The sequence below is a fragment of the Podarcis gaigeae genome (assembly GCF_964106915.1).
Source record: "Podarcis gaigeae genome assembly, chromosome: 3".
NCBI classification, from domain to species: Eukaryota; Metazoa; Chordata; class Lepidosauria; order Squamata; family Lacertidae; genus Podarcis; species Podarcis gaigeae.
In genome coordinates, this window is record NC_139680.1 from 120,593,542 (window position 1) to 120,621,317 (window position 27,776).

General features: G+C 47.1%; 1 protein-coding gene across 13 annotated transcripts in view; it reads right to left on the reverse strand.

Annotated features, from left to right (window-relative positions):
- Positions 1-26,970, reverse strand: part of OTOF (otoferlin) — a 194,931-nt gene extending 167,961 nt beyond the window's left edge. For 9 of the 13 annotated variants that reach the window (XM_083732962.1, XM_083732971.1, XM_083732969.1 and 6 more), the window contains exons 1-2: positions 26,269-26,969; positions 6,506-6,564 (exon numbers count right to left, since the gene is read on the reverse strand). In XM_083732962.1, coding sequence (XP_083589088.1) covers positions 6,506-6,564; positions 26,269-26,347 — 138 coding nt within the window. In that variant the 5' untranslated portion in view covers positions 26,348-26,969. Of the gene's footprint in view, positions 1-6,505; positions 6,565-26,268 lie in introns of all 13 variants that reach the window. The other 4 variants (XM_083732961.1, XM_083732972.1, XM_083732960.1 and 1 more) reach the window with 2 other exon arrangements.
- Between the last annotated feature and the right edge of the window lie 806 nt (positions 26,971-27,776).

Sequence of the window (27,776 nt, forward strand, 5' to 3'; positions counted from 1 at the left end):
ATTCAGTCTGTCTCAGATTGAATTGTATAGTTCCTGGTATGTTCCCTTGAATCCCTCATAATAGAATAAAGACGCCACAATCTTATTCAAAGTCAATAAAAGAAGTTTACTCACATCAGTTCACTGTTGGATTCCTGAAGGCAGACTTAGTTACAAATATGTACATGTGGATCTGCCCCATATGGGGGAATAATACCAGTGCTTCTGATAGCTGAGAGCTAACAGAGCAGTCCTAGCTAAAAGCTGGTCCAATGAAGAAGGGAGTCTAAAAGACAGAGGTGTGTTGCGTGACTCGTCATTTTGTTACCTGCACAGGTAAGGTCACGCCCACCTTCTATCACATGCAAAAGGAAGGATGCTCCAGCCAGGAGGAACAGGAAGTTTTAACTGGCTGGACCAAACATCCCCCTGCATGTCCACTCTAGGAAAACAAGGAATGTTGTACTTGACTGCTCCCAGTGGATTACATCCCACAAGAAAAGGATGCTGGGACTAGATGGGCCCACAGGCTTAATCCAGCAAGCTCTTCTTCTATTCTGAGTTTGATGTGAGGATTGGTGCTCTTTCTTCCCAGGTTTCTGCTATCTGGTTGAATGTTTTGGGTGCCAAGGAACAAGGGGAGGCAACAGCAAATGACAGACATTCTTATTTTTGGCCACCCTGAGCCATGCCCCACAGGTCCCTCATTCTTAACAGAGTGGAGAGGGCCCTCCAAAAGTGGCCAGGTTGCAACCCATTGGATGGAGGGAAGTCTCCAGCTTGGGTCTCCTTGCCTTTGATGTGCTGGGCTGTACTAGAGTCAAAGAATCGTAGGGCTGGAAGGGAACCAGGGGTCATCTAGTCCAACCCCCTTCCCAGCAGGAATAACCCCCTGAAATCCTCCCATCACAGGCTTGACTACTTTTTGCTTTTCCAGAAGGAGGGAGAGGAGACTTAAATTGGCCTCCTGAATGAATGTGAGGCAGCTGCTTCTGTTCATCTGTTCATCCATCTGGGCTTTGGCGGCCTGCTGGTTGCCGGGCAACCCAGAATTGACTTTCAGGAGGCTCTTTTTGGCGTTTGAGCAAACCCAGAAGTCTGTCAAAACTTTGCCGACGGCCTCTCCAAGGCATTCTAGTTTGGAAGGGGGAATCACTCTGCTTGGTAAGAACGGACCCTCCCTCTCCAAACGTGAAATTACGGTGCATAGCTTTTGCCATTTCACCACCGCCCAATGAGCAAAAGGTAAAGGTAAAGGGACCCCTGACCATTAGGACCTGTCGTGGCCGACTCTGGGGTTGTGGCGCTCATCTCGCTTTACTGGCCAAGGGAGCCGGATTACAGCTTCTGGGTCATGTGGCCAGCATGACTAAGCCGCTTCTGGAGAACCAGAGCAGCGCACAGAAACGCCATTTACTTTCCCGCCAGAGCGGTACCTATTTATCTACTTGCACTTTGACATGCTTTCAACTTCTAGGTTGGTAGGAGCAGGGACCGAGCAAAGGGAGTTCACCTCGTTGTGGGATTCGAAGTGCTGACCTTCTGATCGGCAGGTCCTAGGCTCTGTGGTTTAACCCGCAGCACCACCCGGGTCTCATCCAATGAGCAAAGGAACCTCTTAATCAAGCATGGCTGGCCAACCACATATTGCAACAGGCTTTTATCTATTTCGTTTTGTCAATTTTGCTCCAGAGGAGAATAACCTGGTTTTCTGTAACTGTAACTCCATTTTAGCAAACTCCTATTGCATGAACTCTGTGTGGTCTCAGATCATCCTAAGCACTCTGACACCGAGAGCTTGAACATCAATCTACCAAATGAGGCTTCAGAGAAACCTGGGGAACCTTTGGAGGCTGTTTGATACGTGGCAGGAATGTGGGGGTGGGAATTCGGCTTTCTTTGAGTAACTCAACTGGGAACAGGAGGATAGGGAGCTTGGGGTGGCTAGGATGTGACCATGTCATTCTGCAAATGTTACCCTTTCTGGCCCAGCAGAAGACCCCTTAGGGCGCTGGTGCCAATTAAGATGAGCATGCAAGATAAACGAGAATGTGAAAGTGATCAAACACATCGTTACAAAAGTCCAATTAAGATGGGGCTTTGGAACAAAGGCAACTTCAATACTACAGGCTCAGCTCCGATAAATGATAAGGCATGTGTCTTCCTTTCTGCTTTCATCTGGGTTGTAAGGGATTTTCTGCAAGCCTCACTCAAAGAAAATGACCTGTGGGCAGTTCAGACTTCCTGGTAGGGTTTTCCCAGCAAGAACCCAGCTGAAATTTTCTTAATTCTACATTAGTCAAACTTGTAACCAAAAAAAATCAGGGGTGACTCAGCCTGAGAACTGGAGGCAGTTTCAGTTTCTTATTTTTCCAGTCTTTCAGTGCTCCCCATTTCTACATCAGTCTGTGATTTTTTTAAGAAGTCCTCATCAAAATACACCCATATTTGTGTGTGCATTTCACTTCGCAAATACTTTTTTGTGTGGAAAATATATGCCTTTTTGCAATGAGATTTCCCCTAACATAATGCATTTTTGTGCATTGCTTTCACCAACACAAATATTTCCTGCTCATGTTCTCCCTAACATGCACTTTAGGGGGGACACCTGCTTTGCTCGAGGAAACTGTGTTGCAGATGAAAAAAAAAATTAAGGCCTTATATATATATAATAAATGTTTATGGATGTGCCAGGCAAACATGTACATAAATGTATGGGCCACATGTCTGAGGCAGCAAAGGAAAATAGCCCTGGAGCCATTTTGGCTCCCAAACTGACCGAATGTTTTCTCCGCAAGGTCAAAGGAAAATGGGAAAGCCTCCCCATTGTCTTGTCATTCACAAAACCAGTCTTAAGGGTATATCTGTGTATGAATAGGGTGAGCCTGTGACCTGGCTCAGGAACTAAGTATTTGTCACTACAGGACTGATCAGGCTTAACAGGGTATCCAATCAAGTGAGCATTAATAGGTAACCTGCCAGATGGGAGATAAACAACGCACTCAGATTTCTGTTGTAGACCGCCCCTTCTGTGATGTATGTATGATTTTTCTGGGGGTGGTCTTGGACTCCAGGGCAGGCACACCTTGGTTTGGGATCCTCCTTCTCCTGCGTGCGAAGGGGGCACCCTGTTGTAACCGTTCAATAAAGATCAGCCTTCCTAGCTGCTTTGCTTCTCAATATTCTCTGGCTGGCCTCTGTTATTTTCTCCGACCGATGGAGAACCTGTAAAGGACTCTATAAGGGCTCTTGTGTCCCCCATAAGGGAATAAGGGCAGATTTTCATTTATTACACAGAAAATTCAGGAAAGCACAGATTTTCAAAGGGCAGCTGTTGAATTCTGGTTTGCACACGTCGGTTTGGGGAGTGCAAATAGGGGAATGAATTTCTGCCCCCTCGTTGCCGGTTCCAAACCTCAAAGTGGCATTGAGGCAAGGAGCAACCCCCTCGCCTCCTTCAACACTGACACCTCTGCATACAACTGACTGGCTCTGAAGGTTGCAAGCGAAAAAGAGCTTTTTGCAGCAGAGGAGAATTCGGATCTGCTGCAAAGTGGCAGGAGGAGGAGAGAGAGAGAGAGAGAGGGAGAGAAAAGAGGTGGAAGAAGGGAAAACCAGGGGGACCCATCTCCTGCAACCTGAGTGTTTTTAAGAACTTGGCAAGCGGAGCTGTGAGGGAGGCCGTTATGTAAGGTTTGCAGCACCGGAGGTTTATGTAACGAGAGGAGGAAAATCAGCTTTGCAGACGCAAAACTCGGCAGAGAAACTTTGGGAGCAACAGCAGAGGAATTAGCCACTATCTCACAGGTGTGTCAGGGTCAGTGGCGTAGCGTGGGTTGTCAGCACCCGGGGCAAGGCAAGTAATTTGCGCCCCCTAACCCGTGGATTTGCGCCCCCTAACCCTAACCCCCAGATGTTGCGCCCGGTGCGGCCGGCCCCCCCTGCACCCCCCACGCTACGCCACTGGTCAGGGTCAGGGAGCATGCGCAGAGTGCCCATTACTCATCCCCTCCATGGAACCCCAACCGGCCCACACAGACGTGGCATGAAAAAGGGCAGAAGTACAATTCCCTAGAGGGACGCGGGTGGCGCTTTGGGTTAAACCACAGAGCCTAGGACTTGCCAATCAGAAGGTAGGCAGTTCGAATCCCCGTGACGGGGTGAGCTCCCGTTGCTCGGTCCCTTCTCCTGCCAACCTAGCAGTTCGAAAGCACATCAAGTGCAAGTAGATAAATAGGTACCACTCCGGCGGGAAGATAAATGGCATTTCCGTGCATTGCTCTGGTTCGCCAGAAGCGGCTTAGTCATGCTGGCCACATGACCCGGAAGCTGGACGCTGGCTCCCTCGGCCAATAAAGCGAGATGAGCGCCGCAACCCCAGATTCGGCCACGACTGGACCTAACGGTCAGGGGTCCCTTTACCTTTACAATTCCCTAGCTATTTGAGATGGTAAGAAGGGCCTGCAGGATCAGGCCAGCGGCCCACCTAGTCCAGCGTCCTGTTCTCACAGTGGCCAACCAGATGCCCTAATGCAGCGGTTCTCAACCTGTGGGTTCCCAGATGTTGTTGGACTACAACTCCCATCATCCCTGAGCTCTGGTCTTGCTAGCGAGGGGTGATGGGAGTTGTAGTCCAACAACATCTGGAGACCCACAGGTTGAGAAAGGCTGCCCTAATGGGAAACCCCTTAGGAAAGGCTGTCATGGACGCTTTACCTGAGATTCCTGCATTGCAGGGGGTTGGACTAGATGACCCTCAGGGTCCCTTCCTCCTATACAAATGATTCTGCGACCTGAGCACCAGAGCTCTCTTCCCTCCTGCAGTTTCCAGCAAATGAGATTCAGACGTGTTGCTGCCTCCGACGGTGGAGCCACAGCAAACCAGCCCTCCATGAAATTGTCCAGTCCTCATTTAAAGCCATCGAAGTTGTTGGCCATGACTGCCTCCTGTGGCAGGGAGTTCCACAGGTTAACTATGCACTGCATGGGAAAGTCCTTTCTTTTCTCTGCTCTGGATCTTCAAACATTTAGCTTCCCAAGATGCCCGCGAGTGAGAGAGAGAGAGAGACAAAAGCCTTCCTCCATCCTCTTTCTCCATGCAAGGCATCATTTTAGAAACCTCTTTTTTTGCAAACTTTTCTACCCAGCTGCTGCGGCTCTGTTGCCTCTTTAGAAACCAGCAGCTGGTTCAAATATTCAGTACATTTTCCTCTCCAGCTTTCAAAACCTGTAAAAAAGGGAGGTTTCAAAAATCTGTCTGACACATCATTTCTACATCCGAAGGATGCACACAGATATTTTCTCAGCCCACAGAACATCTGGGCAATCATCCTGCCTGAAAAGTGTTGCGTTGCTTCCTGATATTTCATACTTTCTCCCTTCCACACACCAAGGATGCAAGGATAGGACTGAACTTTCTGGGAAATGGGAATATCTTTGCAGGGACTCTTCTGAGCACATTACCTGTGATACACCTGCCAGGTGAAACATCATAGAATCATAGAATTGTAGGGTTCGAAGGGACCAGAACGGTCATCTGGTTCAATTCAGGTGTGTCCTTACTTCTTCCTAGATGACCCATTGGATCCCTTCCCATTCTAAGATTCTCTGAAATTTGTGCCAAGGGGAAAGGCAGGCATTGTATAACTCGACATTGTTTTTAAAACTGTACACTCTAGCCTTCCCACAACAAAGCGGATGGTGCAAGTCAAACGATCCATTCCAGAAAAGAAAAAGCACTGATATTTGCACACACTATAAAATAGAATTTTTTAAAAAATGCAGAATTGCAAAGAAGAAAACAACTCCCTAGAGATCTCTGTCCCTCTTACCTTCAACCCTACCAAGACACACTAAGAATGTTTTTAAAGTCCCATTAAAATAAAGGTTGAGTGTTCTCCCCTGGCAAGATGATTCCAAAGTCTTGGTGCCACCACGCCAAAGGCCCTGTCCTGCTCCTATTTGCCGCCAGCCTCACTTTGGATGGTAAGAGTCAGGCAACCATCTCACTTGATGGACAGGAGTGGGTGGTTCTTTTGGCATCCTAATTCCAAACGGTTTAGGGTGTTCCAAACCAGCACTTTAAACCATGCCCAACATCGTCCAGTGGTTCCCAAATATTCGTCCAGTGGTTCCCAAATATTTTGGAGCTGCCAGTGGCTTGGTTCCTGTACCCTATAAAAAGCATTATTCAGAATAGCAGTTTGCACAACCCACTAAGGAAGAGAACCACATCATAAAATCCAAAACAGTAACAATTAATTGCATGATGATGATCCTATCCAATCAGAACTATCTAGTTTAATTAACTCCGCAAAACGGATTAATTGGTCCAGCGATACCAGCTTTTCAAAGTCAGAGAAGTCATTCACACCTCCATCAACCCCCTGCCACTCCATTTGCCTCTTAGCACCCCCCCCCAATTGCCCCCTAGAAAGCTGTACCACCCATTGTGGGAACTTTAGTCTGAGGCAGGGGTGTTCCCAAACACTCCTTGCTGCAGATTTTAAAAACTCTCCTTCCTTACCTCATCAAATGGAGCTTCATCCTCGCAGTTCTCGATTACTCGGGTGTAGAAGGAAAGGCCTGCAAGAGCCAAGGAGAAAAACAGACATTTAGCTTTTGCAGAACAGCACAGAACCCAGAAGAAACGTGTTGATTGTAGCACTCATTTCGATTTACTGGCCGAGGGAGCCGGCGTACAGCTTCCGGGTCATGTGGCCAGCATGGCAAAGCCGCTTCTGGCAAACCAAAACAGTGCACGGAAACGGCGTTTACCTTCCCACCAGAATGGTACCTATTTATCTACTTGCACTTTGATGTGCTTTCGAACTGCTAGGTGGGCAGGAGCAGGGACCAAGCAATGGGAGCTCACTCCGTCGCGGGGATTCGAACCGCTGACCAGCAAGTCATAGGCTCTGTGGTTTAACCCACAGTGCCACCCGCATCCCTTAGCGCCTTAGAGACCAACCAAGTCTGGACCATAAAGAAGGCTGATTACCGAAGAATTGATGCTTTTGAATTCTGGTGCTGGAGGAGACTCTTGAGAGTCCCATGGACTGCAAGAAGATCAAACCTCTCCATTCTGAAGGAAATCTGCCCTGAGTGCTCACTGGAAGGACAGATCCTGAAGCTGAGGCTCCAAGACTTTGGCCCCCTCATGAGAAGAGAAGACTCCCTGGAAAAGATCCTGATGTTGGGAAAGATGGAGGGCACAAGGAGAAGGGGATGACAGAGGACGAGACCGTGGGACAGTGTTCTCGAAGCTACCAGCATGAGTTTGACCAAACTGCGGGAGGCAGTGGAAGACAGGAGTGCCTGGCATGCTCTGGTCCAGGGGATCACAAAGAGTTGGACACAACTAAATGACTAAACAACAACAACAAGCCGAGCTGGTCTGACACAATCAAAACAATTTAAAAATTGTCCAGTAGCACCTTAGAGACCCGCTAATTTGTTCGGGGTATAAGCTTTTGTGTGTATGCACACTTCTTCAGATACAGTGGTACCTCGGGTCCACTGTAATTCGTTCCGGAGGTCTGTTCTTAACCTGAAACTGTTCTTAACCTGAAGCACCACTTTAGCTAATGGAGCCTCCCGCTGCCGCTGCACCGCCGCCACGCAATTTCTGGTCTCATCCTGAAGCAAAGTTCTTAACCCGAGGTACTAATTCTGGGTTAGCGGAGTCTGTTACCTGAAGTGTCTGTAACCTGAGGCATCTGTAACCCGATGTACCACTGTACACTGAAACAGAATTCACCAGACCCTTATATATAGTGGGAGGGTGGGGAGGGGTTTTTCTCAGGAGGGTAGTAGGAGATGGGTGATTGACTCAATAGGCATGGTAAACCTGTTGACGACTGTTAACGACTGCAATTAGTCCTACAGGACAAAGCCAGGGATAGTATGCAGATGACCAAAAATAGCTTTAGCATGTGCAATGAGACAAGAATCCAATATCTCTATTCAGACCAGGTTTCTCCATAGTTTTCAGTTTAGTCAAACATGTTCAGACTCTCTCTCCAACTTGTTGCTTTTTCTCTGGCCCAAGTCACTGTCAAACTCACCTCTGGCTTTGTCTACTGAGAAAGCAGGTCCCATCCATTCGCTGTCTCACACCTGAATGGCCCATCACCCAAGCGATCATCTCTCCAGAAGCCAGACCGGCTTATATTTTAACACTTGCTGCATCCAGGGGTTAGAAGAGTCTGGCATGCAGCTTAAAACCTAAACTCTTACACACACGCACACACAAATATATATATATATAACAAAAATAAAGAAATATACAAGAAAGCATATCACCAAGCTTATCCCCTGGAACATTGGTGCAGGTAAGCCCTTAAAAGAGCATTGTTACATATTTATAAATGTTCTCTCTTTTTATTTTTATTAATGTATTAATCTGGCCTGATTGTGACTCATCTATGCAGATAACAAACAGAGAGTGAGGCAATTGTCAAAAGTCTGTGTTGTCTCTGGCATCCATAGAGATATATCTATTTCTAGCAAATAGATGTGTGTACTGTATTTTGAGCCATGGTTCATGGAATCATATCCTACCCAACTGCACAGAAACCTTTGCGGTTTTGCTTTAGCCTGTATCAGTCTCAGACTGAACATAACCTTTTCTGAAATTGCAATAGGCCAAATAGATTGTGTCCTAGCGCAAAACACTTGATATTGCTTTACATGTATTAACAATGGAATAACATGACATTTTTGAATGAGAGCAGTGTGCTCTTGTGGCGTTTGTTGAGATTTAAGTTGTCTGTTGACGCGGGTGGCGCTGTGGGTTAAACCACAGAGCCTAGGGCTTGCCGATCAGAAGGTCGGCGGTTCGAATCCCCACGACGGGGTGAGCTCCCGTTGCTCGGTCCCTGCTCCTGCCCACCTAGCAGTTTGAAAGCACGTCAAAGTGCAAGTAGACAAATAGGTACCGCTCCGGCGGGAAGGTAAACAGCATTTCCATGCGCTCCTCTGGTTTGCCAGAAGTGGCTTAGTCATGCTGGCCACATGACTCAGAAGCTGTACACCGGCTCCCTTGGCCAGTAAAGCGAGAGTCAGTCACGACTGGACCTAATGGTCAGGGGTCCCTTTACCTTTACCTTTAAGTTGTCTGTTGTTGCTTTCATTTTCTTTATACCACTTAGAGATGTATATATATTAAGTGGAATAGAAATATTGTGAATCAATAAATCCCTGTATGGAAATCCCATAAAAACATTTTTTGCATTACATCTCATCCTTGAACAATTTTATTCTGTGAAACACCCTGAGACCTCTGGGTATAGGGCAGTATATAAATTCAATAAATAATAAATAATAATAATAATTTGATCAGACTCGTTTGCTATAAATACATCAAAGCCTGGGACCCAAAGAGACGGGTGAGTACCATCGAGGTAGCCGGCTGATGAATCAAACCCATCAGACATGCTAAGGAGAGAAGCTGTTAACCGTGGGCAGGTATATAAATCTGCATTCGCTTTTTATTGCTCCGTCGCAGAGACTCCTCTTTGAACGCAACTTTTACGACATGGCAGGGGATGAGAAACGTTATTAAAATGTTAAGACCATCTACCGCCAAATCGAAATCAACCCTCTTCTCAAAGCCGTTAGGCTTTGGAGGTTATTAAATGTGTCTGCCTCCAGCTGGAGAATCCTGTTTGCAGTTTCTGCTTTTAATATTGCTGTGAGCTGCCCCCGATTTGCATCCGGAATGGCGGAGACTTAGAAGGTTCTTCCTGTCGGTGTGGGAATGTTCAGGGTGGCAGGAGAGGATATATTGTTTATTAATATCCTTCCTAACACGCACTAGCAAGTTCCTTTACTTAGCAGAGTTACATTCCCCTTTTTGCGTGCACAGCAGATAGCTGGTTGCAGGCTCGTGTGAGCTTCTCACTATTACACAATTCAGCCTGTGTCAGATTTAATTGTATGTTCCTGGTAAGTTCTCTTGAATCCCTCGTAAAACAATAAAGATGCCACAATCTTATACTCACATCAGTTCACAGTTGGAATCCTGAAGGCAGACTTAGTTACAAATATGTACATGTGGATCTACCCCATATGGAGGAATAATCCCAGTGCTGCTCCTAGCTGAGAGCTAGCAGAGCAGTCCTAGCTAGAAGCTGGTCCAACGAAGGAGGGAGTCAAAAAGAGGGAGGGTGCTGTGCGACTCATTCTTTTGTTACCTGGGCAGGTAAGGTCACGCCCACTTTCTATCACAGGCAAAAGGAAGGATGCTCCAGCCAGGAGGAACAGGAAGTTTCGACTGGCTGGACCAAACATCCCCTTGTGTGTCCACTCTAGGAAAACAAGGAATGTTGTATTTGACTGCTCTGTGTTTCACACCCCACAGTGCAGAGGAAGATGACTAAAATGATTAAGGGTCTGGAAGCCAAGCCTTATGAGGAACGGTTGAAGAAGCTGGGGATGTTTAGCCCGGAAAAGAGGAGACTGAGACGAGACCGGAGAGCTATCTTCAAATATCTCAAGGGCTGTGACATGGAAGATGAAAGAAGATTGTTTTCTCCTGCTCTGGAGGGTAGGACTCGAACCCATGGCTTCAAGTTACAAGGAAGAAGCTTCTGAGTAAACATACATAGAAACTTTCTGACAGCAAGAGCTGTTGGATAGTGGATTGGTCTCCCTCGGGAGGTTGTGGACTGTCCTTCCTTGGAGGCTTTTAAGCAGAGGTCGGATGACCACCCATCATGTTTGATCTAGTTGAGAACCTGCATGGCAAGGGGTTGGACTGGATGACCTTTGGGGGTCCCTTCATGCTATGATTCTCCCATTCTGTGATTCTATGATTAATTGGAGTAAGTACCCCAATTGGCAGGCGATGAAAAATAGGGAGAAGCTGCATGCGCTTTCAGTGATAGGGGCCAGGATTCCAAATGGCCGCAGTAAATCCAAGAGCAGAAGTCATGGCAGAGAAGATAAAGTATAAGAATAAGAATAAGAATAAGAATAAGAATTTATTATTTATACCCCGCCCATCTGGCTGGGTCTCCCCAGACACTCTGGGCGCCTTCCAACAAAGTATTAAAATACAATGGTCTGTTAAACATTAAAAGCTTCCCTAAACAGGGCTGCCTTCAGATGTCTTCTAAAAGTCTGGTAGTTGTTCTTCTCTTTGACATCTGCTGGGAGGGCGTTCCACAGGGCGGGCGCCACCACCAAGAAGGCCCTCTGCCTGGTTCCCTGTAACTTGGCTTCTCGCAGCGAGGGAACAGCCAGAAGGCCCTCGGAGCTGGACGTCTGTGTCCAGGCAGAATGATGGGAGTGGAGATACTCCTTCAGGTACACTGGACCAAGGCTTTAAAGGTCAGCACCAACACTTTGAATTGTGCTCAGAAACAGACTTCCTGTCATTTCGCATTAGCAAGTACATCTTCAGCTCATCGTGATTTCTCCAGATGCAGTTCTGGCACATTACAACCAGCCAGCGTAAGAATTCAAAAGCTACTTAATGCTGATATGATGAATTGCCCCAGGAAAACAGCTGATATCACTGGGATTTGCCGCCCATGGACTATTTTGGCAGAGTGGGATCTCTGCCCTCGGTCCCCGCAGGATCAGACCGAAGGAGCAGCTCATTTCACATCCTGATGCGGCTAACAAAAGCCCAGAAACAAAACCTGGAGGCAAGAGCGCTCTTCCATCCTTGCTCCCCGCAATGGATAGTGCGGAAACATGCCAAATGGCCAAGGCTCAGTTGCAGAGTGCCAGATTCACATGGAGAAGGTTCCTGCTTCAGCTCCCAGTGTGGGAATGTTGTGGACGGTAGGAGAGGATATATTAAATAAATATTATCCTTCCTCACTCACACTAGTAAGTTAGAAGCAAAGCACATTCCCTGTGTATGGCAGGAAACTAGTCGGTAGATTCGTTTGAATCTCTTTAGTTAAGCAATCCAGTCTGGCTTGTCCAGATTGGATTGTTCCTGGAAAATTTCCCCTTTAGTTCCCTCTTAAAAACAATAATGACACAACAGTCTTCTTCTTTTTAAAAAATATTTCGACTCATGACATGCAAAGTGAGATCTGCTTCTACTTCTCAAAGGCCCAATCTTGCTCGATTTGCAATCCTTGTTTTGCCGATTTCTTTGAATATTCTAATTTTCTGAGATTGTTAATTTGTGGTTTTCATCAGCTGTACGCCATGATCATCGCAATGATAACAAATCAAGGCTTGCCATATCTCGCTTTGCATGTCACAAGTCTATCTCATATATTAGTTTCACCTTCTAAGTTGGATTACGGAAAGAAAGGAACTTTTCCACGATATTCTAATTCTTCGAGTTTCACCTGTAGAACAAATCAAGGCTTGATATATCTCGCTTTGCATATCATGAGTCGATCTCATATATTAGGTTCACCTTTGAAGTTGAATTAGTGAAAGAAAGGAACTTTCCCACGATATTCTAATTTTTCGAGTCTCACCTGTATACACGTGGAACTACCCCATATGGGTGTTAGTCCCAAGTGACTGCAGACAGCCACTTGCTGCCACTCACTCGTCGAAAGCAAGATGGAGAAGAGAGAAAGAGAAGGTGTGCTCCCTGCCTTGCCCTTTTGTTACCTGGGCAGGTACGGCCACGCCCACCTCTAGTCACATGCAGAGGAAGTTTGTCCCAACCCAGAAGAAAAGAGGAAGTTTTCTACTGGCTGGTACAAAGCATCCCCTTTGCATGTCCCCTCTAGGAATGTTGTAAAGGTAAAGGGACCCCTGACCGTTAGGTCCAGTCATGGCTGACTCTGAGGTTGCGGCGCTCATCTCGCTTTAATGGCCGAGGGAGCTGGCGTACAACTTCCGGGTCATGTGGCCAGAATGACTAAGCCACTTCTGGCTAACCAGAGCAACGCACGGAAACGCCGTTTACCTTCCCGCCAGAGTGGTACCTATTTATCTACTTGCACTTTGACATGCTTTCGAACTGCTAAGTTGGCAGGAGCAGGGATCGAGCAACGGGAGCTCACCCCGTCGTGGGGATTCGAACCGCCGACCTTCTGATCGGCAAGCCCTAGGCTCTGTGGTCCAATAGTCATGTTATACTTGACTGCTATAAGAAGAAGAAGAAGAAGAAGAAGAAGAAGAAGAAGAAGAAGAAGAAGAAGAAGAAGAAGAAGTTTTATTTATACCCCACCCTCCCCAGCCTAGACCAGGCTCAGGGCGGCTAACACCAGATATAAAAACAATGGATTAAAATACAACTTAAAAACAAGATTAAAGTACAACATTAAAATGATTAAAATGCAGCCTCATTTCAGTAGAAACTCAAATCAAAAACTTTAGGGGGATGAAAACGCCAAATCTTCACCAAGGCCAACTATCCAGACTGGTCCTATGTGGGCCAGAAAAAAGCCAGGGAAGTCCACAAATAGGAGTTCCATCACAGAAGGAGAAAGGAAAAAGGAAAGAGGGGAAGGGGACCAAGTTGATTCCAAGCCAAAGGCTAGGTGGAACTTACAGGCCCTGCAGAAAGAAATCTAGTTCTATGATTCTCCCTCTGGCAGACCCCCCAAAGAGTGACCCAGTAGGTCAGGGAAGCAACCCATGGCAAGATTTGGGTTGTGTAAAGCTGTGGTGTAGCCTCCAGATGTTGCCTTCCGGCCCCTGCATCCCTCCCATGTGGCCCTCGCAGCCTTTGCAGAAAACACGTGCAGGGCAGGTCTTTTAAGCTCGGCAGGAATGTGACACCCTCAAGGAGTGAGTGAGGAGGCACCCCAGGGAGACAGTCCCCAATTCCCAGACCTGCTTGTGACGCACAGACGTCTGTGAACAAATCCCAGAGAAACTGTGAACCAAGTGAGAGGACCTATAAATAGGTGGATCTCATGGGGAATGAAGGATATTGAGCAGAGTCAGGATTGGCTGAGCCGGAGAGAGTGAGAGAAGAGCCAGGAAATGGGTGGGAGACAGAAGCATAGAATTGCAGGGTTGGCAAGGACACCAAGGGTCATCTAGTCCAACCCAGAGGTTGGACAAACACAGCTGGGTCTGGGTTCAACACACACATGGTCAAGGAGCTTTCCTCACCAAGGGCCCTGCAAGGTAGGCCAGCAGTATTGTGACGCCCGCCCTGTGGAACGCCCTCCCATCAGATGTCAAAGAAATAAACAACTACCTGACATTTAGAAGACATCTGAAGGCAGCCCTGTTCAGGGGAGTTTTTAATGACTGATGTTTTAACGTATTTTTAATCTCTTGTTGGAAGCCCCCCAGAGTGGCTGGGGAAACCCAGCTAGATGGGTGGGGTATAAATTTATTATTATTATTATTATTATTATTATTATTATTATTATTATTATTATTTTATTTTATTTTATTTTATTTTATTTTATTTTATTTTATTTTATTTTATTTTATTTTATTTTATTTTATTTATTTTATTTTATTTTATTTTATTTTATTTTTAAATATATTTTTATTAAGATTTTAAAACATGAATGCACATATGATGATCAATGTAACATATATCATAACATAGTTTCTTAACATCTTTGGACTCCCTCACGTCTCCCGCTCCCACTTGCATCATTGTCAATTCTTGCCCGCAATTTATCATCTTATTTACATTATTATGTCTCATTCATTTAGAATATAATCTAGTAATTCTCCCAAAGGTTTATGATTTTTCCTCAACCACATTTAACGTCCTAATTGCATCTGATTTAGTGGTGGCCAATTATTTATGATCTAGCCTCCATCTTAACATTCAACCAAATTACAATGCTTTTTAAAATAAATCTTAAATTTCTTCCAATCTTCTTCAACCTTCTCTTCTCCCAGGTCTCGGATTCTGCCGGTCATCTCGGCTAGTTCCATATAGTCTATCAGCTGCATCTGCCACTCTTCCAGTGTGGGTAGATCTTGAGTTTTCCAGTGCTTAGCGATGAGTATCCTTGCTGCCATTGTTGCATACATAAAAAATGTTCGGTCCTTCTTTAACACCTTCTGGCCGACAATACCCAAAAGGAAGGCCTCTGGTTTCTTAGTAAAGGTATACTTAAATACCTTTTTCAGCTCATTATATATCATTTCCCAGAAGGCCTTCACCCTAGGGCAGGTCCACCAGAGGTGAAAGAATGTTCCATCATTTTCTTTACATTTCCAACATTTGTTATCAGACAAATGATATATTTTGGCAAGTTTAACTGGGGTCATGTACCATCTATATATCATTTTCATTACATTTTCCTTCAAAGCATCACATGCAGTGAAGTTCAGCCCGTTGGTCCACAACCTTTCCCAATCCTCAAACATGATATTATGCCCAATGTCCTGTGCCCACTTTATCATAGCCGATTTAACCATTTCATCTTGTGTATTCCATTTTAACAGCAAGTTATACATTCTTGAAAGTACCTTAGTCTTAGGTTCTAACAGTTCTGTTTCCAATTTCAATTTCTCCACCTGGAACCCTAACTTTTTGTCATTTTTAAAAACTTCATTAATCTGAGCGTAGTGTAACCAGTCTCGCACTTTATCCTTCATTTTCTCCAAACTCTGCAATTTCCAATTGTCTCCATCTTTTTCTAATATTTTCCAATATTTTGGCCTATTTTATTTTATTATTATTAATCTCCTTGGCTCAGGGGTCTCATAACTTCTTACCCTCCAATGAAAATAGGGGTGTCCCATACCCTCCAACATTTCTCCAGTGAAAATAGGGACGTCCTAATGAAAAGCGGTTGGGACACGGGTGGTGCTGTGGGTGAAACCACAGAGCCTAGGACTTGCCGATCAGAAGGTCGGCGGTTCAAATCCCTGCGACGGGGTAAGCTCCCGTTGCTCGGTCCCTGCTCCTGCCAACCTAGCAGTTCGAAAGCACGTCAAAGTGCAAGTAGATAAATAGGTACCGCTCTGGCGGGAAAGTAAATGGCGTTTCCGTGCGCTGCTCTGGTTCGCCAGAAGTGGCTTAGTCATGCTGGCCACATGACCTGGAAGCTGTACACCGGCTCCCTCAGCCAATAAAGCGAGATGAGCACCACAACCCCAGAGTCGGTCACGACTGGACCTAATGGTCAGGGGTCTCTTTACCTTTACCTTTACCTTTAAGGAAAAGTGGAACATTCAAATCAGAAAGCGGGATGGCACTGTCCCTGGAAAACAGGGGCACTCGGAGGGTCTCTGAAACAGCCAGAACGTGAAATGACATGAGCGTGAAAAAGGCTCAAGGCAGGTTGATCTTGTGGCATGCAGCTTTGCCCAGTGTTACTGTGGCTGCTCTTGAAGCTTCATCAGCAAGCGGAGATGTGAAGCTTGTAGGCGACAGAGATGAAGAGCACACTTTGAACCCAGCTCCTTTGCTCAAAGGCTGCTCTCTCCTCTGCTGAAGGCTCCCTGTTACAACACAGAAACCGACAGGGCTGATCTGTGGTTCCCAGACTTTTCCCTCTGGGCCACACTCACAGAATAAAAATTCACTTTTTATCGATAGGAAGTCCATTGGAAAGCAAAAAAGAAACAACTCCTTGATTTATAACCCAATGATTTGGGTTATAATACCATCACATGACATACAGAAAGTATAAGACAGGAATCATTCCCGAAGTACAATTATAAATCAGCCTTTTGCATATGTACCATTAGTATATATACAAATTCAGTGAGAGGGATGAGCTTGCAGTATCACATTTAAACATGCATAGTACAGTGGTCTCTTGGTTCTTAAAATGCCTTGGTATTCAAACAACTTAGAACCCAAACACTGCAAACCCAGAAGTAAGTGTTCCAGCTTGCGAACTTTTTTCGGAAGCCGAATGTGCTCCATTGTGAGTGTTATGCTTCTGATCGGAGTGCCACACTTCTTCTATTTTGAGTGTTACACTGAGGTATAACAAAAAAAAAATCCTTCCAGTAGCACCTTAAAGACCAACTAAGTCAGTTCTAGGTATGAGCTTTCGTGTGCATGCACACTTCTTCAGCATGCACACTTCTTCAGGTATCTGAAGAAGTGTGCATGCACACGAAAGCTCATACCAAGAACTGACTTAGTTGGTCTTTAAGGTGCTACTGGAAGGAATTTTTTTTTTGTTTTGACTATGGCAGACCAACACGGCTACCTATCTGTAACTGGAACACTGAGGTATGTCTGTTTTTGCTATTTATTTTGCTTTTTTGTTTTTGCAGCTCTTTTTGTTTTGTTTTTGTGACTATGTGGAACCCAGTTCAGCTACCGATTGATTGATTGTGCAACTGTAGTACATTGTTTATTGCTTTCATTTTATGGATCAATGCTCTCGTTAGATCTTGAAATTCATGTTCAATCGCTGTTTTAGGGGTTGTTTTTAAAAGTCTGGAACGGATTAATCCATTTTGCATTGCTTCCTATGGGAAAGCGCGCCTTGGTTTTGGAATGGACTTCTGGAACAGGTGAAGTTTGAGAACAAAGGTAGAATAGCAGCAATGATGTCTAACAACAAGAAGCTCAACAACTCTGCCCCCTCCCCTAAAAAAAGCTCAACAACTGCCAGTAGATCACTGCCAGTGTTTTTATACTGGGAGTAGATCATAGTCTCTTGGGAGTTGGACGTGCCTGTAGTATAGTATCAAAATTAATCCACTCCACCCCCAAGAATAGGAATAGAGATCTTTTCCAAAAGACGTTCTTGCCCCCTGGAAGTGGGGAACACCCTGGAGAGTCCTTGCGGTTCACGAGGTGACCCAGGGAGGGTCTCCTCGGGAGCAGGAGGGACAGCAGGGCTTTGCTGAGGTTGCTCAGACTCAGCACCAAACAGCTGATGTGCGGAATAGATGCTCAGCTAGGCATCTTGCAGTCTGCGGTTCAAGGTGTAGCAGGAACCCCCCTCCCCAATCATTCAGTTTGTATAAACTTCACACACACTCACACACTCCATACGCTACACTTCTGTTATAAATTCATAGAAAATCAACCGTACATCGGATTTGCACTGTTCCACTTTTATTTTACTCCATGAAGGAAGGACTACAAAATGGGGAAGGTTTGATACAGGCCAGCCATAATCCCTTGAGCATACCAGCACATCCACAGGAGCCCTGCCCAGTTGCCATGCCAACCCTGATGGTCCTAGACAGAAGACCATCAAGATCACAAAGAACTTGCATATGGGAGTAGATTCAGCACAGACTGGAACAAAGGACAATAATCAGCTCTTCCCTCTGGGGGCAGGAAACTGCAAACTCCCCTCTGTCACCTGGAAAGTACTCATGGGGAGGGGGAAAGGGGGAACCAGCCAGGTGACAGGACACTCAGGTTACCACCACAACTCCTCCCTCAACCCTTCCTTTCTGTGATGTATGCATGATGTTTCTGGGGGTGGGCTTGATCTACAGGGTGGGAATTTCAAAAGTTTTTATAAGACCTTGCACACTATTTTTCTGTGTCTTTCCTCTGACCTGCAAGTGAGGGGAGCACCCTGTTGCAACAGATCAATAAAGGCCAAGCCTATAGGCTGCTGTTTTGCTCCAAGGTTATCCTGGTTGGTGTCTTTGTTTTTGTCCAAGGGAGCCCTCGGATTTTTCCGTTAACATAGGGAAACAGTGCAACGCTTCCTCTGTCAGCAGCAAACGAAATCTGTAGCTCCAGGCAAGCAGGTACCTCTCTGTGTTTTTTTGCAGGTGGATTTCACAGCAAGGCGCTCAGCTCAGCTGGCCTGCAGGCTTCACTTCTCGGCTGAAAACCTTGGCAGGGAGCCGCTTGAGCAAGGGTTGGTTGTAAATTCAGTGGGTTGTGTCTGTCCGTCCTTCCCCGGCCATCCAGCTAACCAGATCGCGCATGGACACAGCTGCAGCAGAGAGGCCCCCCCCCCTTCCAACCTGCCTCCCCTTTCCATGAATTATTCTTGAACCATTCAATGATTTGGGTTGAATTGTTATTAAGATGTTCAGTAAATTCTCTGTAGGCGCAGACCATCCCCCGACTCAAACTAGTTCGTGAAGAAAATCCCCAAACTCAGTTCCATGGGTGACTCTGGGTCATATCTATGCAGTAGCTTAGCTTAAAGTTTTAAGAATCTATATGCTTATCGCATAGAGGACCATAAATAAGGCTGATCGCCGAAGAATGGATGCTTTGGAATTCTGGTGCTGGAGGAGACTCTTGAGAGTCCCATGGACTGCAAGAAGATCAAACCTCTCCATTCTGAAGGAAATCAGCCCTGAGTGCTCACTGGAAGGACAGATCCTGAAGCTGAGGCTCCAGTACTTTGGCCACCTCATGAGAAGAGAAGACTCCCTGGAAAAGACCCTGATGTTGGGAAAGATGGAGGGCACAAGGAGAAGGGGACGACAGAGGATGAGATTGTGGGACTGTGTTCTCGAAGCTACCAGCATGAGTTTGACCAAACTGCGGGAGGCAGTGGAAGACAGGAGGGCCTGGTCCATGGGGTTACGAAGAGGCGGACACAACTAAATGAGTAAACAACATGCTTGTTGCATTTATAAAATTTAAATTTATTGTTGTACATTGTTTGAACTGTTTGTTTTCTTTCTGGGAATGTACCAAGTGTGTTTTATAAGCTGGTCCCTGACCGTAATCAATTACCTATCTCTTTTCAGTAAATTCATTCATTCATTTATATCCCACCTTTCACCCCGATAGGGACCCGAGGCAACTTACAGATAAAACAGAAAAAGCTAAAGACATAGTCGGGGGAATCATTTAAAAGATCATAACAATAACTTCCAGGGGAAGAACATGGTGGATTGAACGTCTTTTGTTGGCAGACTGCTGACGGAAATAATTACATGAAGATAGATGGTGGTCAGACTTAAATCTTAGCTATTGATCAGGAGATTAACCTCTGGTTCTCTGGAAAAAAAACAGTTTGTGCATCGGGAGACCAAGAAGCTATCCATTTCTGGGCACCCTGCTGGGGTTAAGCGACTTGTGAGCAGAGGAATCAACATCATGCCCAAACGTTTAGTGTTTCTAAGGATGTTTTTAAAGGTAAAGGGACCCCTGACCATTAGGTCCAGTCGTGACCGACTCTGGGGTTGCGGCGCTCATCTTGCTTTATTTATTGTTTTGGGGGAACAGGAGGCGGGTGGGTGTGCGGGACTCCCTGGTCCTGAATGGGGTAACTCTGCCCCGGAGGACCAGGTGCACAGTTTGGGAGTCATTCTGGACACACAGCTGTCCATGGAGGCACAGGTCAGTTCTGTGTCCAGGGCAGCTGTTTACCAGCTCCATCTGGTACGCAGGCTGAGACCCCTTCTGCCCACGGACTGTCTCGCCAGAGTGGTGCATGCTCTGGTTATCTCCCACTTGGACTACTGCAATGCGCTCTACGTGGGGCTACCTTTGAAGGTGACCCAGAAACTACAACTGATCCAGAATATGGCAGCTAGACTGGAGACTGGGAGTGGCCACCAAGACCACATAACACCAGTCCTGAGAGATCTGCATTGGCTCCCATTACGTTTCCGAGCACAATTCAAAGTGTTGGTGTTGACCTTTAAAGCCCTAAACGGCCTCGGTCCAGTAGACCTGAAGGAGCGTCTCCACCCCCATCGTTCTACCTGGACACTGAGGTCCAGCGCCGAGGGCCTTCTGGCGGTTCCCTCATTGCGAGAAGCCAAGTTACAGGGAACCAGGCAGAGGGCCTTCTCGGTAGTGGCATCCACCTGTGGAACTCCCTCCCACCAGATGTCAAAGAGAAGAACAACTACCAGACTTTTAGAAGACATCTGAAGGCAGCCCTGTTTAGGGAAGCTTTTAATGTTTAACAGACCACTGTATTTTAATACGTTGTTGGAAGCCACCCAGAGTTGCTGGGGAGACCCAGCCAGATGGGCGGGGTATAAATAAATTATTATTATTATTATTATTATTATTATTATTATTATTATTATTATTAGAGCAAGCTTGTTTTCTCATGCTCTGGAGAGTAGGACTCCAACCAATGTCTCGAACAAAGGGGTTCAAGTTAGACGAAAATAGATTCCAACTAAACATAAAGAAGAACTTTCTGACAGTAGGAGTTGTTTGGCAGTGGAATGGTCTCCCTCAAGAGTCTGTGGGCTCTCCTTCATTGGAGGTTTTCAAGCCGAGGTTGGAGGGCCACCTGTCAGGATCTCTTCCATTAAGATTCCTGCATTGCAGGGGGGTTGACAAGATGACCCCTGTGACAAGATGACAACCCTATGATTGTATTATTCTGTCGACCCAAGAGAAGGGTTTCCTGCTCAGAGCCACTAAATTTACAGCCGCTGCACAGAGACTGAGATGAGAAGCATGTTCGAAGCACCAGTGAAAGTCACATAAATTGAATTTCACTCTTATCTCTGCAGCTTTCTTGTACGACGTTATTTAACTTCTTCTGAAATTACTCCGCTGTCTCCTTTTAATCAGAGTTCTATAACAGCCCTGCTGGTTATACGTGATTTCATTTTATTATGTGCAAAACAGAGGCACGCAGGGAGAGAGCTCCTAGATTTATTTCCGGGTCGGATTCAGTCACATGCCAGGATGCAGAACTAAAGGGCTTTTGGAACACCTGCAAAGCAGACTTGCTGGTCTTTTTTTTTTTTTAATATAAGGGGTGTGGTGTGGAGATGAAGTGGTCAGTGTGGGGCTTGAATCAGTGTCATTTAAGGTCCCCTCACTTCCTCCCAAAGGAGCCCAGGACAGGAAATAAAAAAGGCAATGTAACTTTAAAATAAAATTTAAAAAAGCATTAAGAACAGGGGTCCTCAAACTTCTTAAACTTCTTAAAAGGGGCACCAGTTCACTCTCCCTCAAGCACTGTTGGGGGGCAGACTATAGTTTGAAAAAAATATGAACGAATTCCTATGCATACTGTGCATACCCCCCCCCTTTATTTATTTTTGGGGCCTAAATCCTACACTGTTGTCTTTGTCCATGGAGTTTTGACAAACCTAGACAGCATCTTAAAAAGCAGAGACATCACCTTGCTGACAAAGGTCCGTATACTTAAAGCTCTGGTTTTCCCAGTAGTGATGTATGGAAGTGAGAGCTGGACCATAAAGAAGGCTGATCGCCGAAGAATGGATGCTTTTGAATTCTGGTGCTGGAGGAGACTCTTGAGAGTCCCATGGACTGCAAGAAGATCAAACCTCTCCATTCTTAAGGAAATCAGCCCTGAGTGCTCACTGGAAGGACAGATCCTGAAGCTGAGGCTCCAATACTTTGGCCACCTCATGAGAAGAGAAGACTCCCTAGGAAAGACCCTGATATTGGGAAAGATGGAGGGCACAAGGAGAAGGGGACAGCACAGGACGAGATGGTGGGACAGTGTTCTCAAAGCTACTAACATGAGTTTGACCCAACTGCGGAAGGCAGTGGAAGACAAGAGTGCCTGGCGTTCTCTGGTCCAGGGGGTCACAAAGAGTCAGACACGACTAAACGACTAAACAACAACAAAATCCATTGAAGTTGAAAAGTGTCCCTGGATTCATTGAAAAAATCTGGAGTGAAAATGCACTTCAGAATATGCCTCTCTTCCACTTGTTCAGAGTCACAAGTGGCGCATTCTGGGCTGCAGCCCTAGGCACGTTTCCCCAGGGGAGTGGTTGGTTGGTTGGTTGATTGATTGATTGATTGATTGATTGATGATTGATTTGGTACCCTGTAATCCCTGCATGGCTCATGCACAGTCAGAGCAAAACAGTCCCTAACCCACAGGCTATCAAGTCACCTCTCAGACTTCTCTTCTCCAGGCTAACCATATCCAACTCCCTGAAACCTGGGAATGCAGAAAGCTGTCTTGCACAAAGCCAGACCAGGGCGCTCATTTAGGTCAATCCCGCCTGTTCTGACTGACAGGGTTTCAAGCTGGGCTCTCTTGCAGCCCTACTTGCAGATCATGGGGACTGAACCTGAAATGGGTGTGCAAATCTACTTTCTGTGTGCCCCTTGGGCACGCAAGAGGTAGGCTTGTGTAGTGGTTAGAGAGCTACCAGGTAACTGGGGATTTTAGCCCTTCCCATTCCCTTAATGGGACACGGGTGGCACTGTGGGTTAAACCACAGAGCCTTGGACTTGCTGATCAGAAGGTCAGCGGTTCGAATCTCCGCGACGGGGTGAGCTCCCGTTGCTCGGTCCCTGCTCCTGCCAACCTAGCAGTTCGAAAGCACGTCAAAGTGCAAGTAGATAAATAGGTACCAGGAAGGTAGGAAGGTACCTTCTGGCAGGAAGGTAAACGGCGTTTCCGTGCTTCGCCAGAAGCAGCTTAGTCATGCTGGCCACATGACTCGGAAGCTGTACACCGGCTCCCTCAGCCAGTAAAGCGAGATGAGCGCCACAACCCCAGAATCATCCGCAACTGGACCTAACAGTATGAGGTTGCTGTTAATAATAATACTACTAATAATAATAATAATACCCTGCACATCTGGCTCGGTTTCCCCAGCCACTCTGGGTGGCTTCCAACAAAAGATTAAAAACACAATCAAACATTAAAAGCTTTCCTAAACAGGGCTGCCTTCAGATGTCATCTAAACGTCAGATAGCTGTTTTTTTCCTTGACATCTGATGGGAGGGCATTCCACAGGGCGGGCGTCACAAGACTGCTGGCCTACCTCACAGGTGAGGATTGCCGATGCAATGGCTGCAGAATTAAAAGCTCAAATTATCGCTCCATGCAGTGGATGCCTGGAGCATCTTGCTAGAGTAGGCGATGTGTTTGGAACATGTGCGCATGCCGTCGGATGCAATAGCTGCGTGATGAAATCTACACACATTCATGCACAAAGGTTGTGTTAGAGGAGATGTCACAAGAAAGGGGCAGAGCGGAGGCTGTGCCTGCAGAGAGTTGGAGATTATGTGTATTGCACCTCCCCAGGTAAGGCTGGACTTTGAACTTTGGGCTGGAGTTGGAAAAAAGGGACAAGGTACCTTTTCCACCTAGTTCTCTTAGAGTCTAGATTTAAGCACTGGGGAGCAGGGATGCCTCATAAAAGCAGAGAAGCAAAGAATAATAGACTCTCAGAGCTGGAAGGGACCCTGAAGGACATCTAGCCCAACCCCCTACAATCTCTGGGATCTCAACTAAAGCATCCATGACAGATGGCCATCCAACCTCTGCCGAAAAACCTCCAGGGAAGGGGAGTCCACAAGCTCCCAAGGGAGTCCGTTCCACTGTCTTACAGCTCTTACTGTCAGAAAGTCCCCCACCCCCGTATGTTTAGTCGGAATCTCCTTCCTTGTAACATGAAGCCATGAGTTCGAGTCCTACCCCCAGAGCAGGAGAAAGCAAGCTTGCTCCATCTTCCATGCGATAGCCCTTGAGATATTTGAAGATGGCTCTCCTATCTCCACTCAGTCTCCTCTTTTCCAGGCTAAACATACCCAGCTCCTTCAACCGTTCCTCATAAGGCTTAGTTTCCAGACCCTTGACCACCTTGGTTGCCCTCATCTGCACAACTTCCAGCTTGTCAACATCCTTCTTAAATTGTGTTTCACCAGCCTGGGCTCTGCTATTTATTTGTTTGCTTACTTAAAACATTTTTAAGGCCCTACCCATACACCAATTAAGACAGCGTCGAAAACAACAGTAAAACCCCCACAAAAATACAAAAAGCAGCACCACGATCAACACAAAACACTGGTTTTATTGCACTGATCTCCTCTCCAAAGAGTCCTCGGTTCACCCCTCTCCTCAGTTAATCTGTACAACGACCCGGCAAGCTAGGGTAAGAGGCTGTTACTGTCATCCTGTGAGCTTCAAGACTGAGTGGGGATTTGAACCCAGGTCTCCCAGGTCCTAGTCCAGCGCTCTAACCACTACACCACGCTGACTCTTCGCTGGGTCCAAGAGGCCAGCTGGAACAAACGGCATTGCTTAATGACTGCAGAAATGAGGGAGGAGGTGATGGGAGGAGTCCACTAGGACTGGAGAGACTGTAGGAAAAAGGCCGGATTCCGGAGGCTAATAGGGGAAGGGGCGTAAGCTCAGTGGTTGGAGCGGCAGCTCTGAATGCACAAAGATCCAGTCCTCAGTGGCATCTCTGGTTAGGACAGGGGTCAGCAAACTTTTTCAGCAGGGGGCCGGTTCACTGTCCCTCAGACCTTGTGTGGGGCCGGACTATATTTGGGGGTAGGGGGAATGAACAAATTCCTATGCCCCACAAATAACCCAGAGATGCATTTAAAATAAAAGGACACATTCTACTCATGTAAAAATATGCTGATTCCCAGACCGTCCATGGGCCGGATTGAGAAGACAATTAGGCCTTAGTTTGCCTACCCATGGGTTAGGGCTTGGAAAAGATCCCAACTTGAAACCTTGGAGACTTTCACTGCTGCCAGGCTGTGCAGAAAAGGAGACAGAGCGAAGGTCTGACTCAGTATCAAATCGCTTCCTTCCTCTGTTCCTTGCTTGCTGCTTTTTTTCGGGAAAGCAGTTTCGGCGGAAGAATGTGAAGCCAGGCAGAGCACTCTTCTGACGTCTTCTCCCGCACCCCAGTTGTGGTACAGGATGCGACTCTGAACAGTCTGCTCCGCAAGGACCAAGCTGGCTCCTTCAGCAAATGCGACTTCCTCCATATGGGAATAGCCAGTGTAGTGGTGAGGGTGTCGGACTAGGACCTGGAGGAGAACTGGGTTTGAATCCCCACTTGGCTCATAGAGCTTGCTGAGGATCACCTTGGGCTGGCCAGTCACTCTCAGCCTAACCTACCTCACAGGGATGTTGTGGAGATTAAATGAGGAATGCAATCCACCTCAAGCTCCACGGAGGAAAAGGTGCGGCAGCAATAGAATGAATACGTAATAAATAAGAGCTTTTGCAAAGGGTCTCGCAAGAATCAGGAAAAAGTCTTCCCTCCTCCATCTGTCTCAATTTATATAAGCCACTTGGGCAACATGACTACCACACAATAGCTCAGTCGGTAGAGGATGAGACTTAGGGTCAGGGGTTCAAACTCCAATTTGGGCAAACAAATTCCTGCTTCACAGGGGGTTGGAATAGATGACTCTGGGGGTCCCTCCCAACTGTGCAATTCTATGATTCTTTGGGAGGATGTGGCCACACAGCCAGGACTAACTGGAGCCACCAGAATCCTCCCCTTTTAAAAAAAGAAAATCAACTCCAGCCAACTTTGGCACGCGCAAAATGATGGCGGGAGCCCCCCAGTTTCTCAGGTTGGAGCTGCCCCGGTGGCAGGCAGGTGAGAGAGTATCCCCTCTCACCTGGGCCCTGTCCTTGCGCCTGCAGCCCAAAAGCGACTCCCCTACGGAGAACTTTTTGCTGCCATCCGAGGACCCTCGACCCTGTGCCCGCAGCCCAGCGCCCCCTACGTACCAGCCCCGCTTCCCACATGCGGACATACCTCTGAAAGCGACTTTGGCAATCCTGTCTCCTTTGCCCCGCAGGTCAGTGACCGTCTTCAGGTGCACCACCAAAGCCATGTTGCCGGTGGGGATGCTGAACCAGCCCAGTAGCTACGACAGACTGGCAGGGTTGGACAGTGGCGGCGGCGGTGGTCTTGATCCTTGGGGCTCAGAGCTCTGCCATCCTCTGCTGGTCTCTGCCGGGCCAGTCAGGGCGCATCTCCTCCGCCGTCGGCGTCTCCTCCCTCCCTGGACCAGGAGGAGAGGCGACCCGGAGCCGTGTGACGGTTCAGCTGCCTCGCAAAGCGCTGCAAGCCGCTCGCTTGCCTCAATTATTCAGGAGCTGTCGCAGAAAAGTACCGCTTGGCTTTCTCTCTCTCTCTCTCTCTGGGCACAACCCTCCGGCTGGTATCCTGGCTCACCGGCAAAGCTCTCCTCTGCCCTGGGGCCCCCCGCCGCCACCCCCTCCTCCCTCCTCCATCCTTTGCTACTGCAGCAGCAGCAGCAGCAGCCGCGCTCCTTCGCAGCCTCTCCAGCCGCGCGCAACTTGGCGGATGGCTCAGGGATAACGGAGGAGCATCTTCTCCACGTTGCCTTCATCCAGCGGCGGCTGAAGCTACAGCTGGCTGCGGTTAACCGCTTAGCTGCTGCACCCTAGGAAGAAGGGGGGAGAGGGGGGGTTGTCTGGTCCAGCTGCTGCTTCTGATGCTCTGGAGATTTCGGGAATGGGGTGCATATATTACAGGCCAGCTCCGTCAGGCTGCAGCACACACTGGCGCGTCGGAGGGAGGAGGGTCCCCAAATTCTGAGGCTGAGCCTTGTTTGCCGTATTGGGGTCCCCCCCCTCAAAGCACAGGGGATTCGCCGCTGCCGGCTTCATTTCTGTAGGCGCCTGGGTCGGTGGGGATGACTTGCTCTTATGGAGCCCTGCGGAATGATCAGGTCCACCCTGGTTTCGCAGCAATGCTTCGAGGGATCCCTCAAGCCAGGCTTAAGTTTCTTATATATTTCCTTGCATTTAAATCCCACCTTTCGCCCAAGGAGCTCAAGGCGGTATACATGCCCCCCAACGTCCTCCTCATTTAACCCTCACAACACCCCTGCGAGGTAGGCTGGGCTGAGAGGAAGTGACTTAAACCCGCGCCTTTGATTTATTTGATTTGATTGACATCCTATGCCCTTTTCAAATGTGGGGGTTTTTTTGGGGGGGTTATTGAGGGGCACAAATTACTTGCCTTGCCCCGGGTGTTGACAACCCACGCTACGCCACTGCTTTTAACACCATCCAAGGAAGTGGCCATCATATTCTTATGTTTTTAACTTGGTAGTTTGAGTAATCTAAATTGGTTGCATGTTATAGGCTGGTGTGCATTAATGCTTCTCCCAGAGACATAGAACTGTCGAACTGTAAAGTCATCTAGTCCACCCTTCAATGAAGGAATCACTGGTAAAGATTCCTATCCAAAATTGTTGTTGTTGTTGTTTATATCCTACCCATCTGGCTGGG